Raw genomic sequence first — 17,863 nt, 5'->3', positions numbered from 1 at the left:
CAACTGATACACATGGAGGCACTCAGGTTGCCACTCATGAGGGTACTGTGACTGGTACTTATGGGGGTACAATCGCTCATCTCAAAGTGGAACCTGGTATAGTCAGTGATGGGAATGTGGGTGAAAATCATGGGGGCACTGTAACAGTTATTCATGAGGCATTGAGGCTATAGGGTCAGTGTGACTGGCACTGATGAGGGGAGACTAAGACTGGTACTCATGGAGTCACTGGCTCTAATGGGGCACTGAGGCTGGTAGTAGTACTCCTGTGGGCTTTGTCATGGGTACACATGGGGCACTGAGGTTGACACTCAAGAGTGTAATAGAACTGGTATTTATGGGGGTACAGGGAGTGGTCTAGAAATGGACACTGATAGGGAAGTGGGACTGATACTCATGGTTGGTGCTATAACTGGTATTTATGAGGCACATGTTGGTACTCATGGAATCATTTGCTCTAATGGGGCACGGAGGCTGGTAGTAATATTTGTGTAAACACTGTGGCAGGTGCACATGAGGGTACTGTGACTGGCAATGATTGAGACACTGAGGTTGTCACACATGCGTTTACTATGACCCATGCTCATGAAGACACGTGGAATAGTCTTGAGTAGACACTGTGGCAATCACTGATAGGGAAGTGGGGCTGGAACTCAAAGGGGGCACTATAAATGGTATTCATGAGGGCACTTTAGCATGGCAGTCATAGATGGCAATTAACTTGGACCCTCCCAGCCATATGCAAGAGCGAATCCTTAAACTCAGCTGCTCTGCCAAACGGATGCTCTGAGCATGAAATTGAGGATTAAAGCAGCGGCACATAACTGGTATTCATGAGGCCTTGAGGCTGGTACTTAGTTACTGGCTCTAATAAAGCACTAAGGCTGGCACTCATGAAATCACTGGCTCTAATGTGGCACTGAGGATGGTACTCATGAAATCCCTGCCTCTTATAGGGCACTGAGGCTAGAACTCGTGGAATCACTGGCTCTAATGGGGCACTGAGGCTGGTAGTACTATTTGTGTAGACACTGTGGCAGGTACACATAGGGGCACTATGACTGGCAATGATGGTTGCCAACTGAGGTTGATACTCATGCATTTACTATGAAGCCATGTGTAATGGTCTCGAAGTATAGACACTGTGGCAATCACTGATGGGGAAGTGGGGCTGAACCCCATGGGGGGCACTATAACTGGTGTTCATGAGAACACTGTCATGACAGACATAGATGGCAGTTAACGTGCATTCCAGTCACATGCAAGAGCGAATCCTTTAACTCAGCTGCTCTGCCAAATGGATGCTCTGAGCATGAAATTGAGGAATAAAGCAGCGGCACATAACTGGTATTCATGATGCACTGAGGCTGGTTCTCATTGAATCACTGGCTATAATGAAGCACTAAGGCTGCACTCATGGAAACACTGGCTCTGATGTGGCACTGAGGCTGGAACTCATGGAATCACTGGCTCTAATGGGCTCTAGGGGCACCATGACTGGTAATGATGGAGACACTGAGGTTGATACTCATTCATTTACTATGACCGGTGCTCATGAAGACACGTGGAATGGCCTTGAAGTAGACTCTGTGGGAATCACTGATAGGGAAGTGGGGCTGAACCTCATGGGGGCTCTATAACTGGTGTTCAGGAGAACACTGTGGCATGACAGGCATAGATGGCAATAAACTTGCGTTCCAGCCACATGCAAGAGCGAATCCTTAAACTCCGCTGCTTTGTCAAACGGATGCTCTGAGCATGAAATTGAGGATTAAAGCAGCGGCATATAACATTAGATCCCTTCTTTAGGTTCCTACTCTTTGCAGGAGCACTGTGGCTGTTACTTACTAGCAGAGTATTGGTAAGGGGACGCTTTGGCATGGCACTGTAATGGAGCACTGTAGCATATAATTGTACTTGGCAGCGTTATGGGGGAACTTGCTAACATTTACTGCACGTGGAGCGCGTGTAACAGGATTTCCAGACATTTTTAGGGGAGTTTAAATTGGCAGGGTCTTTGTTGGCACCAATGGCGAAGCTGGTAGCACCACCTCTCCACCTACATCAAAGGGATGATAAGTTTTTGCCCCCTCATTCTCAATATTTATTGGTGGTTAAGAAACCCCTTCACTTTTGCCATACATGAAATATAATATGGCATCACACATTAGCTATAGTTATCACGTAGGATAGAGTATCATTCATCAATATCGCATAGGTGGCATGTGCCAATCTTCCAGTAGCTATCCCCTATGTTACGGAGAGCGACATTGTTGTCATTCTGCCGTTCCCTTGATTATGCATCTAATCTGCGGTCACGCTGGATGACTGCAATCTTCTGCTGCTTCTGCGCTTCGCTGTGTTTCCAGATTTCCCGGCAGTGCAGGGGTTAACGCAGACAATGCCGCCTGCAGCTGGTGAAATTAAGTCGAGGTAAAGACTGCAATACCAGAACAACAGTTCCTTTGCTATGGCAGGGCAGCAGCTGGCGCCTTATGTAATTGATAACAGTACGGTGGTTTCCTGCTGGGAGGAACATGGGGCAGCGTGTCCTGATGCCACAGGTCGCCCAATGTGACGAGCCAGGTGATAGCGCTAATTAGAGCGGGGTTTTCAGGACCATTTAAGGATCGCTGTCATGCCCCCTCTTTTGGCCCTGCAGTAGGCATCACACAGTATAGCAGATTTGCCCAGTTGTGCCCAGTGTGTTCAAATCAATGGGGCAAAGTTCATAAGAATTGGCATATTTGTCCTCTCTCTTGGCATTTCCAGGTAAAATGCCCCTACGGCCTGAATATAGGATTGTCATCTTTGTTACCACCAAATACCGGCCAAGGAAAATGGGGCCGTGGTTTATCACAACGTATGATTTTAACTCCGTTATTCCAGTGGCCCCAGAATTGTTTGTACCCCCTTTAGTGTCCCCAGTAGTAACAGTGCCCCTTTAGTGGCTCCAGTAGTATTAGGGTCCCATTTAATGGTCCCAGTGTCCCCTTTAATGGCTCTAGTAGGACAAGTAGCCCCTTCCAGTGGCTCTAGTAATAGTTACCCTTTACTGGCCAAAGTAGTAATAGGACCTCCTCTATGTGCCCTCCACACCCTTGAACCTCCAACAGCAAGCATAGTTACAAGTACCGGTATTATTACTCACCATGAAGCTCCTGTCGGGATTTCGCTGCAGGACTCAGAGATGATCCTCACTATTTTTCCCGGAATCTGCGTTGCATACAGTATGAGCAGGACCGCAGATGGTGGGGAGAGGAGTGCACAAGTTCACGAAGTACTGCAGCGACCGGAACTCCAGTGTGAGTTATAGCTGCTGTGGTTGTTGGCCGGCCTGAGGAGCTCACACAAGCAAATTATTTTTTACCGACTAATAATATAAATACCAGCATCGGCATCCAAAGTAAATTACCGAGCAGACCGGGGGTTTACCAGCTGGGTGGCAACCCTAGCTACATGGCATGGGGCTACAGGTTCAAGCATGAGCACATCGGGAACGGACATAGACTTAGGATTCCATTTACCGGTATCAGTCCATGAGGCAACCCAGGGTCCCACCCAAACCAGATTTCCATAGATGATGTAATCAGGAGCACCATGGAGGCTGTAATATGCCCCGTCACACGTTCCCCAGTATGGGGCTTGCTGAACAGATCAGGATACCGATACATACGTCTTTAATGCGGAACCAGATTAGTTTTTGATCATGGCAGTAACCAATGGGTGCGAGTTCACGGCTTAAGTTGTCCTTCAGCAACAGTCTCTATACGGCACACGGTTCCCGGGAAACAAACACCTTGAATCTGGTCTTGTCCGGAATTTCTCAAAGTGTCACAAACGTACCGACAACCCACTGCGTCACAACCACCTGTACGGAAGGCCTGCGCTCTCTTATGCCAACTCCACAGAACCTTGAACTCTCAGGATGCCTTAAGCCATGTACACATCACCTGTTTCATAAAATCCATAAAGAAACAGCACATACATACATAAAGCATAGTGAACTATAGTTTAACCAAAATACTATGAGGACCGCCTACGAGGAACGCTTATTACACAGGAAAGTCCCAAAAAAGGGAACCCAGAATAGCAGGTAAGTCTCCCGTGTGGTAACTAAATATCCACCTCTCCTCGTCCCTGCAGTCCTCATCACTCCAGTTTTCTTCAGGGGCTCTGTGTGTGTGTGTGTGTATGTGTGTGTATGTGTATATATATATATATAATTATTACTTTATTCTCTATTGCTATTAGACTGTACCCGCCCTGCCTGATTATTTTTGTGGTTATTCCGTGTCACAAATTGGCATTTTATATCACAAAATTGTATTTTATGTCACAGAATGGTGATTTATGTCTCCGATGCCTTTCTGTTGGATGTTGCGTTATATGACACATATTGGTATGCTGTGCAATTTTATCTATACATTAAGTTATTGGATAGAAGACTAATATAGACCACGTTCATTTAGTTTAACCAGTCATGTGCCTGTTTATACACTGAATATTAGACACTATGGCAGCATAAAATCACGTGACAAGTTTTCCATGGATCAGTTTCAGTGTGAACCCACTGTAGATGGGAAAATCCAGAGATCTGAGCAACTTCAATTGAGGCCGGTCATCGGTGCTAGACTAGCCGGGGCGTCACTGCCAACAATGTGGGGTTTTCTCATGCAGCAGTGTGAGTATATTAAGATGGCGTGATCGAATAAAAACATCCAGCAAAAGGGGAACCTGTGTATAGAAATAACTCATCCCCGAAAGGGGTCAGAGGAGAATGTCAAGAATTGTGATGTACAGTCAAGGATATTGCAGCCGAATACAACAGTGGTGCTCCAACTCACATGTCCGAAAGCGCAACTTGTCGTTCCTTAGCACGGTTGGGCTATAACAGAAGACGACCAGTTCTTCCAGCGAAAGGGGATCCTGTGGATGCAAACAGCTAGTGAACGAAAGGAGTCAGAGGAGGATGTCAGGAATCGTTCTGACAAACAGCTGATGCAGATGTAAACTGAACCCAGGCTCACCGGATGGGCGAGGGAGATTGGGACCGACGGCAATTTCAAAATCTGGACCACTCACAGCTACCACTTGATGACCCCCTGCTCCAGCTGAGGGGTTAGGCTTTGTGAAGACCTACTGGTCACAGGTGATGTAATGGTGCATGGCATATTTATAGGCCCACATTGTGATACTTCAACTTTACGGAAGAACTTGGCAACAGCAAGGAAATAGTCTCTTATCTTGTATGGCAATGGCAATGCAGACGATCAGTGGGGGCAGCGATGTGTGGCAGGTGTGATAAGGACCTGGGCTTGCTTGGCAAAGAATCGTCTCTGGGCTTGCTTGTGGAGGACGGCTCGGCACGTGAGGGGATTTACACCACAATGCTGGCCGCGTCGCTACAAAGCACAAGGCAGCAGCTCCTCCGCGTCCGGACCCAAAACACCAGAAGGTGCGGGAAGAACACAGTTTATTAGCATCAATAGTCACTCCTACATACATGGACACTTGCCACCGCCACACGCTGCTGCACACCATTACATATGCTTGGCCATCGCTTACAGCACGCAGTTACAATAAACTTACGGCTAGATGATGGGAAAGTAAATCTGGCCATGCAGACCCTCCAACGCGGTCAAGCAGATTGCAGCTGGGGCTCCAACTCTTTTGTGCGAACACACAACTCGTCTTTTCTTAGCACAGATGGGCTATAACAACCGATGACCGGTTCCAGCGCCATTGTGTCTACGAGAAACAGAAAGGCGAGACTCCAGTGGGCAAAAGAGCGCAAAAATTGTATCACTGAGCAGTGGAGGAACATCGGCTGGTCAGAAGAATCCAAATTCTATTGTACCGTGCTGATGGAAGCTTCTTCTCCATGTAACAGGCAGGTGGTACTTGCCCGCGTTGCAGGTTATATGATGGCGCGGCGATGACAGATGAAGGCTGAGGCGGTGAATACTTTTTTCACAAAAATCACATTACTGAACATCAGTCCGAATAAACATGGCTTCACTCCATTGGAGGGCTCTTGTACTTAAAGAGTACCTGCATTTTTAGTCTGCAGCGCTCATGCTCCTTTGGCCATTTTTGGCTCTTCCTGGCAGCTGAGGAGCCAAAAATGGCCAAAGGAGCATGAGTGCTACAGACTGAAAGTGCAGATACCCTCTATATGTTACTCAATAACTAGGCATCATATGTTAGTATTGTTTCTGAAGTGACGATAGCTAATCTTCTATTATGCAGTCTATACGTTCACATTAACCTGCGTTACGCATCGGTACATACACCATCTTCACATCTTCTCTAATGGGCAGTGGCACCTGACTTTTGACATAACGATCCGGAAACTCTTGACCGAGACATAACCACTACATGCATCATCCTTAGCCGTAAGCCCCTTCCTCTCACACCCCGTAGGAGCTGTATCCTTACACACAGAATGCTACCACGTCATAGATGTATTAAACGGAGATCATCATACAATACTAGTGGTTCAATCTGTTAGGGACAGCGAGTGTGGACCCACTGTGCCAACCAACAGGTTTGACTTTGGGCTAATCTTAAGGGCGATATCTTGATGACTCTCCCCATTCTTCACCCTTTAACCCCTGTACAGGGATCTGGTCTCCGCTGCAGAGAGCCGAGTAGGCTGCTACCTCTTGGAGTAGTCCCTGTGTGGTTGGAGCTGACCCTCGGGGTCAGAAGCACCAGTGCAAGGCACCGTGCAAACAGCCAGGATGTTCAGCCAGAAACTGAAGCAGAGACAGGACCGTCAGGGAGCAAATGGGGGGGATAACGGAGCAGGGACAAGGACAAATAACAAGACGGAATGGTGCAGACACACTAGCAAGGCAGAGGACCTGTGCTGGCAGCAGAAGCAAAACACACCAGGATAAGATACAAAGACAGGAAGACCACAAACATACAGGGTACAGATACAAGTACAGGATAAGAACTGACAATAAGTCAGAGACAGGATCTAGCAGCAGACAAATGTATACAGAGACATAAGTACAGGGTCGAGCAGACAGTAAAGTCAGAGATAGGAAAGCTGTGCTGGATAACAGAGACAAACACATAAGACAGGAAGGCAATAAACATACAGGATAAAGTAGACAAAATAGTCAATGACAGGACCAGTGTATGCTGGGTGTCTGGGACAAACACACAACAACACTCAGGCAAAGAGGAGGGTCCCCAGCTCACTTAAATAATGGAAGGGGGGTAATTGCTTATTAAACTGCAGCTGGGATGTGAGCACTGAGAAGAATTAACTCCTTCAGTGCTGATAGAAAGTAGAAGCAAAGAGTACAGTCCTACAAGGGAAGCAGAGTGACGCCCGCGTCTGCCCGGAATAGCAAGAGGGCGGCAGACACAGGTAGCCGACCTAACACAATCCCTGCATCACATTGCTCCTCATCTACCTCCTCCTGACCAGTTGTCTTGCTGTCCCTTTACATGGCATAGAAAACAGGTTTCATAATGTAACACTACATAATAACCATAGAACATAGAACTAACACAACGATTACCCTGCAAGGTCTTGCATTAACTAATGGTGCCATAGTAACTATACTCGCTTTATCACGGTACCATTGGGCCTGCGTCCCGCACCCTGGCCAGGGACTAAATATAAATGTACCCATATGCTGCAGAGTCCTTAGCCCTAAGGGTCCAGCTGATCCTCCATCACATGTTGCAAGCTTGGCCTCCAGGTTATCAGAGCTTACTGGTAGTCTCTGTTTGGGTCTCTTCTGCGGCCTCCGCCACTTCAAGAGTCCTTGCTGCTGGTGGCTGCTGTTGAGGCTGGGACTGCTGCTGTGCTTCCACGGCTCACAATCCTGCACACACTACTGCGTTTCTTTGCTATAACTGTCTCTCTCCAGCTCTGTGACGCAGCGCAGATCTTTATAAGGTTCCCACTACACCCAGAAACTTCCAGTAGCTTCTCAAGGGGGAGGGATCAGGGTTTAGTAGCCGGACATCATGGAAGGAGCAGGGATTGCTCCAGACACTTCACAGCACCTCTGTTAACCCCTAACTCCCTCTGCCCTGGCAAGGGAGAGGCGACTCTACAAGGTGCCCTGAGCATCTCTGACAGCTCCCCCCTCTGCTTGGCTGGTTCTCGAACAAGAGGGGCCGGAGCTTAGCTCCGCTGTCGGCCACATACCACTGCGGCTGCATACCGCTTCACTTTATAAGGGGAAACAGTGCTAACCGACTTACACCTGCATTGGCCGATTATCCTGCAGAACGATTTCAATACCTAGTGGAATCTACGCCATCATGAATTGCTGCAGTTCTGAAGGCCAATGGAGGTCCAAAGTATTACTAGACTGGGGTCTCTAATAAAGTGGCCATCAGTGTATCATAACCAATTCTATAACGCCATACAATTTGAGCAAATAAAACCGGATGCAGTTACAGTGGTCGGGTTGGAAGAAAATGACCCCTTCTGCGCCCAGCTGGTATTAATCCATTCTGTCTGTATGGATCAGCCTCTCAGAAATAGTACATTCAGTACGAGCAATGAAATGTTCTGTGCATTCGATTCTGCAATTTCACTAAGGACAGGAAAGTGTGTGAATTACGGTACATTGAGTATTGCTGTCTGAAAAATTGCTTGCTCGTGCTGTGACTGAAAGTAATCCAGAGCAAACCATCAACAATTAACTGGGTGAAACATAGACTGTAGACTTCGGATTGGCTGGGCTACGGCATATAAAGTGCCACTAGTTATCCATGAGGATGAGAGATGGCATATATTATGGAGATAAGTGGGAAAAGTGGGAGATAAGTGGAAAAACGTGAAAAAACATCATTGTCCTATGTATGAGATGGTACAAATTCTACATGAGGGTCCATTTCTAGATCATTCATTAGTATGTAAGGAGGAAGCCCAGATTTGAGTTTGGGTCCTGGAGAATCTGTGCCTGTTAGAGTGGGGCAATTGTACAAGAAGAGAGGCAGCCGGTGTTTGAGAAGTGCAGAACCGACGTCACTGAGAGAACAAAGCTGCAGGGACTGCTGCAAAGTGTTCACATCGTCCTGCAGTTCTGTGAATCGGGGTATCCTCCACAGACATTCACAGGTGCTTTAGCTACATTATAGTACTGAACACGCTGGGGATATGTAAGTGAGGTGGGGCCTCAGAAAAATGACCAACGAGTACAAGGGAAGGGACTTAGGTCTGCCACTTAAAATGTGCAAGCTCAACCTGACACCAAAGGAACACATATTCATCCGCCAATTGCGGACAGGTTATTGGACAACACTTGCGTTATCTTTGGACTGTACGCCGGCGACCGCCATTGCTGGGTTGAAACGTTGGTGAGAAAAAAACTGAAACCAGAAAAGGAAACTTTTTGATTTTTATTTTTTTCACCTATGACCGCGGATGACGGAGGAAGGTGGTAAGCACTAGGAAAGGTTCTCTGGGAGCACGCACTTTTACAGACAAAGCTTCACAAAAGACATAGGACATATTCTCACGGCCGATAATCTCACACAAGTTTTTTTGCATTGCAAGATGCACAAAACTCTCACAGAAATAAAGCCCATTGTTCACAATCGGCGTACTTACTTACTGTAGGTGGATTTATTCTCACAGTGATGCTGCAAGACAGAAAAATCTGCAGCCTATGCCATCTATTGGCCGTTGTCACCTGTTATTTTCTATGGGACCACAATAGAAAAATCGCATTGCACTCACGTACAAATGGGATTTTTTTTTTCTTATTGAAATACACTTATTGTCAGACCAATCCCTCCCCTAGAAGTTGTCAGAATTGAATGAAACTTTCTCTGTGTGATTGTAACGTTGATATAAAGAAGTGATTACAATATCAGAGCAAAAGGGTCATTTATTGTGGAGAACCTAGTAGGGAGGCTCTAGTACCCTGTTGTACCACCTCTAGCTTGTATATAATATGTGATATGGGTGGACATGGAGGCTCTAGTACCCTGTTGTACTGCCTCTAGCTTGGATACAAGATGTGATACTGGCAGGCATGGAGGCTCTAGTACCCTGTTGTACCGCCTCTAGCTTGGATACAAGATGTGATATGGCTGGACATGGAGGCTCTAGTACCCTGTTGTACTGCCTCTAGCTTGGATACAAGATGTGATATGGCTGGGCATGGAGGCTCTGGTACCCTGTTGTACCACCTCTAGCTTGGATACAAGATGTGATACAGGTGGGCATGGAGGCTCTAGTACCCTGTTGTACCACCTCTAGCTTGGATAAAAGATGTGATACAGGTGGGCATGGAGGCTCTGGTACCCTGTTGTACCCCATTTAGCTTGGATACAACATGTGATAACATATAGATAAGTTTTTGCAGAAAAAAAACATGAACTTTTCAGGAAGCACCGCTGGAGGCACCACAGTATCTCTAACACTCGCTGCACCATACTCCACAGTGCAATTAAACTGCTTTACCCTTGACAGCGACCACCTGACCTAACGGCACCCATACTAAAGGATGGCACACTGCCTGAGGCCCAGGACCACCAGCAGGGGGCCCGGACAGGGCTGTTCCCAGAAACAGCTAGTACTTAGTCAGCAATAATTCCAGAACGCAGCTCCATAGTAGATATTCTCTCCAAGGACCCCGTCCTGCCACAGCCAGTGTTACTTAGAATATCCAACTAACATCACAAAATATTAAAATGAACTTCGCTGCTCAACTACCTCTATTAACCCCTTAAAGCTAAAGGGCGTACATGTACGCCCTCCAGAGGCACGTTTCGATCGGAGTGAGCCCAGGGCCAAACTGAGTCCTGCTGACTGATCGCCGCTGTTTATCATTTAAATGCCACTTTCAATTCTGACGGTGGCATTTAAATGCCCTAATCAAAGTTTGAGGGTCCCGATGAGACTGTGATATGCCATTCAATTGTCATGGCAGTCCAGGGCCTTCTGAAGGCCTCCAGGACTGCCGTGTTAATGCTGTCGCCCATCTTAATAGAATGTCTGTAGAAATACCATATACTGCAATACTTCCATACTGCTGTATGTGGTTAAAGCGATCACACATTCAAGTCCCCTGTGGAACTAAAAATGTAATACATAAATAAAAAAGAACTCTTGCTCTATGACTCTCGGTCCCCCAGAATACATAACCACCCTTCCACGCTCCTCCATCGCCGCTGTCCCACCAGCTGTCCGATCCTTGCTGAACGTCACTTCCTGAGGGGGAGTACTGACGATTTAACACTGGGTCACATGAGCCCTGTAGATATTCACCGGCTGAAGGGCGTCGGTGATTGGCTGCAGTGGTCACATGGCCCTTTTATCGGGAATTTCATCGCTGGTTCCCTGCACTCGGAAGTGAAGATCTGCAGGGACTGGAGGCATGGCTTACACAGGAGCGATTGTTCGTGGGACGATTATTGCCCGAATTTGCTGTTTCCAGCAAGAATTCGAGTGATAATCATTCTGTGCTAAGTATTCATTAGAAAAGCATGGCTGCTCTCTTCCAGAAACAGCGCCATACCTGTCCATGGGTTGTGTCTGGTATTGTAGCTCATACCTGGTATAGTAGTTCAGCTCCAATGAAGTGCATTGGATGAGCTGCAATATCACACACAACCTATGTACAGATGTGGCGCTGTTTCTATGAATGGCTGAGCACTGCCTCTGATTGGCTGAGCGCTCAGCCAATCAGAGGCAGTTTCTGGAGGCTGGGATTTTTAAAATCCCCGGCCAGCAGAAAGTGCTTCAGTGCAGTGCCGGTTTTCAGGGAAGGGCTTATATTTCAAGCCCTTCCCCGAAAATCACTGCGGGGGTTACCTGCATCCCATTGAAAGCAATGGGCACAGAGCTTCGGTCATGCGCATTTTTAACATGCGTAGAAAAACGCTCGTCTGACTGGGCCCTAATACTGGACAATCACTTAATGCAGGATGTTAGAGAGAATTTTACCCGTACAGTCCCAGTTCACTTAAAAGAACAGGTAGTGCTTCTAAAACGTTGTGAAAGAAAGTCTTGTAGAAAACCTGAACAGTAAGCATGGAGTCTAAATTCTTCTAGTTAACTCCATCTTTTGTGAGGGGCGGCCCTGAAGGCTTAAAAAAGGGTTATTATAGCAATGGACAGGGGTATGCAATACTCCATACAGAAATACACAAAATGTATTAATGTTTGACGACCAAGAGAGTTCACCCATATGCCATCCAATATCATAAGAGCGTCTTACACAGCAGGAATCTACTTCTCAGCCCGAGAGCAAGCTTAGTCAGTCCCTCATCTATCTGCTAGGGAATGACAGGGAAACACAAATTTTTTTTATTGTCATTTGGATGACAAAATGGGGCAGAACATGAAGATAACATAGAGGATAGTGGAGGATTATTGAAACAGCCAAGTTGGGGATTTATTAAAAGTTCAGGTCTTGTCTTGTTAGTAGATATTTCATCTTAAGCATGCGGACTTCGAAAGTGAAGGAAATTATTACCACCGGAGAATGACTAGGGAACAGCTTGTGCTCTCGATTGCAAATACAAATGGTCATTTATAAAACATGGAGGAGACTTTGATATAATTGGTCTACAGATACATTAGCATAAAAAAGATTTGTTACATTTCCCAAAAGAGAAGCATAAAAAGCAGAGGCCAATTTAAATCTCTAGGAGGAATTGTAGACATAGTGTTGTACTGATTCACCATCTGTTGAGCCCAGGCTCTAACGCAATAAAGGTTCTGTCATGTCCGTCCAGTCCTGTGGAGGCAACCAACTGAGAGACAGAGGACAGGCACAAGCTGAGTGACATGTAAAATATGAGAGGTAATTGAGTAGCTCGACGTCTGAAACTAGGAAACTGATATATGTGTGGCCTAAGATCTTCCCCTGATCTGCTACAACTATTGACTAGCTATCAATAAAGCAGAGCACCTGCTCTGAAAAAGCGACCCCATAACTGTTTCCCTATCTGTTCCTAGTTGCAATATGGAGGTGATGAAATGCTGAAGAACTGGGTGAAATAAGACAAAAAAGGCAATACCAGAACTCGAGCGTGACTACAGTCAGCATCGGAAAGTAGTTATGGAAAGTCACAATCTAAAGTCAAAAGATGTACAGTCAAAGTCAAACCAGGAGCATCAAGGCAAATACCTCCAATACGGACATCCTCGGCAAAGAAGAGCTGGAATAAATACCCTACACAAGCCACTGATAGGCTGATTGAGATGAAAGAAAGCTCAGCCAGCCTATCACATGGTCCAGCGCTGATGCTGTGATGTCACACCAGACTCGTGCATGCCTCTTAACCCTGTTGGCATACCAAGTGGCGCTGTGACAGGTCCAGCAAAATACAAGCCCATTTGGAGATTACTTGGAAGCCAATCACTTATCACTAGGATTTATTTCTTAATGACTGATTCGCAATTAATGATATTTTTATCCAGCAGGCCCAATGAACTCTTATCCAAATCTTGACAACCGATTTATGTCAATGCCATGGGCCAGTTGAATGCCCACCAGTGCCAGACAGACTGTTCCACCTTCCTTTCTAGCCAAGACCATCTGTCCGTTTAATGGTCTAACCTTCTTAAATTTAATGCTGTTGTAATTGAAACCCTTCCAGTTCGTGGTGACCTTCTGATCCCAAGTTCTACCAGCGGGATGGTGTAGCCATTGGCCACTATGGGTGGATGAGGTTTCACCCACATGCAATTACCACAACATTGAAACCCAAGTTCTACCAACGGGATGGTGTAGCCATTGGCCACTATGGGTGGAGGAGGTTTCACACACATGCAGTTACCACAACATTGAAACCCAACCTTAAGACAATGTCAGCTTTGGAACAAGTTGAATTAATTTGTTAGGGACATGTAACAGTCACCCAAAAATCATTCTCAAGCGGAAGTCATTTGGGTAATCTACCTGAACTGTAAACTGATAATAGGGACCAGGGTTATCGCTAAGAGAAGGAGTGGAGGGACATTTGGCCAGGTGCCACGTGTCATCATAGGTTCCGGTAATGTCATACGTACTTTGTTGACGGCTGCAAGGAATTCGATTCCTTGCTCTCTGCTGCTCTCTGTCCTGAATTACTCCTGTATCAGTCATAGGTATATATCAGGGATTTGCTGGTAATACCATTTCGTACGACACAAGGAATAGCATCTCAGAAAATGTTGACTCGATTGAAGGGTGAAGAACAGGGGGTTGCCATAGACACTGCACCTGGTTCAGCCAGTGCCAACCTTGTCGAGACACAGACAGTCTACATTACAAATCAAGAAGTCAAGTCAACCAGAGCGTCTTGGGTGAGAATAAGAAGGGTCAGCTGCATTGAGGGCATCAAACCGATCCAGACAACATAGCGATGACTTAATAACTGCTAATGGATTTAGCAGCCAGTATTGGCCTCGATTCAAGAATTTTCATGTACTATTCGGACGGGCACAGAGAAGTGTGGCAAGATAGAGGATTATGCAAGTACAATATGCTGCCATAATTCAAAGAGATTTATTGTGAAGTAGGGTTATTTAAAGGAGATGAAGGATGTACAGATGATGCTACTGAGCTGGCGGCAATCAATGCCTGCTGAATAACAAGGCTTAAAAGGCCAGAAGAGATGATTTCTGCTGAGAGGAGCTGGAGAAATTGAGCATGGAAGAAAGCGCCTAACAAAGGCTGAGAAAATGGAGAATGTAGAAGAGCTAGTCACAATGCAGACACACGCATTGCTTGGCACTTTTCCAGCTGTACCCATATGGGTATTACAGTGCCAATTTTGCCAATTATAATGCTTTTTATACTTCATTGTACAATGGATATTGCTCTGTAAGCTTCACATATCTCATTTGCAGGCACCTGAAAAGCTAAGTTTTTGCCTTCAGGATGTCTGAGAGCTTCTAAGACTCTTCTGGATATTGAGACTGGGACTGCAATGGGGGCTAACAATGTCCCTTGCTGTCAAAGGGCTGCATGCAGAGCGGAGTTAGAGTTGGGACCTAAACCCCACCAGAGACCCTGGTGGGGAAATGTGAAAAGTAAACCTGGCAGTGGGCCATCTATGGAGACCATGTGGATGGCACTGTAATGAGGGCTATCGGCCGGCAGCCCTTGAGTTTATAGTAAGGATCATAGTAGTCTTGTGAAGGGCTGTACATAGAGTTGGATTAAGGTTGTTAGAGGCCCCTAGGCAAAATACACCCTTAGCCCCTAGAAGGAGTTGTTATTTTGCTGCAAAACCTGGCATGCAGTTCCATCTCAGGCAGATATACAAATGATTACGGATGTAGTGTGATTAGATGAATGCTCTCGTCACCTGAGGCCCTAACAGTGTTCCACCCTTGACCCTTTAAAAGGCTCTTGGAGGCTCCTTGTGTGTAGTGACCTCTTCTTCTGCTTGTGTAGAGCTTGTTGACCATCAGCCATGCCTCTACAACACCATCAAAGATATTTCGACCAGTCAACAGAGTTTGGAACATTATTGGAATATGAGAAGCTGGATGCCCGGGCATACTGCTAGGGGTCACAGGGGTCAGAATTGCAACCTGGCCCCTTAGTTAACGAGGGCCACAGGCCCCTGCCATATGCTGCATCACCACCGTGGTGACTTTTAGGGAGGATAGGGACTGTTACCTGGGGCAGCCAGCAGCCAATTCCACAACACCCTTCCTTTGAAACCCTCCATCACCTCCTTTTGCAGTGATGTTGTGAATGACAAAACTAGACTGCTATGGAGTAGAACCAGGTTCTCTTCAGCGATGAATCCAGATTTAGTTTGGCCACTGACGACGGTTGTGTTCATATTTGGAGACCTCAAGGTAAGCGCCCCAATCACTACCCCCCCTGCTGGTGTGATGGTCTGGGGGGACATCACATACGACAGTCGGTCCCCCGTAGTAGTGGTACGAGGGACAATGACAGCTCAGCGATATGTTCAGGACATCCTGCAGCCACATGTGTTCCTCTCATGGCGGCTTCCAAGAGGCAGCAGGATAATGCTTGGCCACACACACAAGGGGTTCACAGGAGCCCCCACAACATTGTCACACTTCTGTGGCTGCCCCGTCGCCAGATTTATCACCAATAGAGCATGTATGGAATCATCTGGGACGCCAACTTCTACAGCCTATGAGTTTTCACAATCTGGAGGCTCAGTTACAGCAAATGTGGAGCGATATGTCGCAGGATATTATACAGAACCTAGTACCTAACAGGGTACTAGAGCCTCCATGCCTGCCTGTATCACATCTTGTATCCAAGCTAGAGGTGGTACAACAGGATACTAGATCTTCCATGTCTGGCCATATCACATCTTGTATCCAAGATGGAGGTGGTACAACAGGGTACTAGAGCCTCCATGCCTACCCGTATCACATCTTGTATCCAAGCTAGAGGCAGTACAACAGGGGTACTAGAACATCCATGTCCCTTGTATTACATCTTGTATCCAAGCTAGAGGCGGTACAAGAGGGTACTAGAGCCTCCCTAGAAGGGGTCAGTTTTCTGCAATAGATGATGCTTTTGATTTGATATTGTAATCAATTATTTATATCAATGTTACAATCACATATATAAAGTTTCATTAGATTTCTACAACTGCTTCCAGGGGAGGGATTGGTTTTGATAATGAATGTATCTGGTTAGTGGCTCCCATTACAGCTTTAGGACACAAACCCCAGATGAGCCTCTATCACAGCCACATGTGGGACAGCAACTTCCTGAGAAAAGCAGCTTTCTCATACATTTGTGGCTATCTCTCTACCTCTTCTGGCTGGAGAGGTTCATTGCAATGGCTGTTAGGGAGGATGAGTGGTAGAGGCCTCTAGGGTTCCCAAGATGGTGGAGGTCCAAGTCATTAGACCTCCCTATATTACCGCTCAGGATGTATGGAGTTAAGGGTGAAATCAAGTATCTCTAACAACCTGAAGGTCCTACTGTTTGCCTTTCATAAATAAACTTGGATTGCAGGATAGAACAGTTGGGGAATTCAGTGTGGATGAATGGCTTGTTGGTCCGATGGATGTAGCTGTTGTGCGGCTCTCCATGTCCTCTAGCGCAGCAGTTAGGCTTGGACTATGATTGGCGTTGTTACTATGTTGTCACTGTTCTTCTCTTTGAGTTATAATAGCATTTGATATGACACAATGCATGGGTGACCTTTCTTCTTTCTCTTTTATTTTTAGGGTCCAAGTAGAATTTTATGTGAATGAGAACTCCTTCAAGGAGCGAATGAAACTGTTCTTTATTAAAAATCAGAGATCAAGTAAGTATTTCATATATAGACGGGAAACATGAGTTATGTGGCATGGAATATGCCCCTCCCAACACAGGGTGACACAGACAGAAGGAGGAGCTATGTGATATGGAGTATGCTCCTCCCACTACAGGGTGACACAGACAGGAGGGAGGAGTTATGTGACATTAAATATGCCCCTCCCACTACAGGGTGACAGACAGGAGGGAGGAGTTATGTGGCATGGAGTATGCTCCTCCCACTACAGGCTGACAGACAGGAGGAGGAGCTATGCGACATGGAGTCTGCTCCTCCCACCACAGGGTGACACAGACAGGAGGGAGGAGTTATGTGACATTAAGTCTGCTCCTCCCACTACAGAGTGACAGACAGGAGGGAGGAGTTATGTGGCATGGAATATGCCCCTCCCACCACAGGGTGACACAGACAGGAGGAGGAGCTATGTGACATGGAGTCTGCTTCTCCCATTTCAGGGTGACACAGACAGGAGGGAGGAGCTACTGTATGTGACATGATGTCTGCTCCTCCCACTAGAGGGTGACACAGACAAGAGGGAGGAGCTATGTAAAATAACATTCACACTATTATATCGGATCTACTATTGGCGCACACTTCGCCTACTCTGCCTTTGTGT

General features: G+C 46.4%; 1 protein-coding gene across 1 annotated transcript in view; it reads left to right on the top strand.

The window, feature by feature from the left end:
- Nucleotides 1-17,863, top strand: part of LOC136612873 (potassium channel subfamily T member 2-like) — a 195,272-nt gene that overhangs the window by 73,474 nt on the left and 103,935 nt on the right. The window contains exon 2 of the mRNA XM_066593593.1: nt 17,159-17,238. Coding sequence (XP_066449690.1) covers nt 17,159-17,238 — 80 coding nt within the window. The remainder of the gene's footprint in view (nt 1-17,158; nt 17,239-17,863) is intronic.

Source organism: Eleutherodactylus coqui, chromosome 2, assembly GCF_035609145.1.
Source record: "Eleutherodactylus coqui strain aEleCoq1 chromosome 2, aEleCoq1.hap1, whole genome shotgun sequence".
Taxonomy (NCBI): domain Eukaryota; kingdom Metazoa; phylum Chordata; class Amphibia; order Anura; family Eleutherodactylidae; genus Eleutherodactylus; species Eleutherodactylus coqui.
This window is presented reverse-complemented; position numbering and strand designations above follow the sequence as displayed.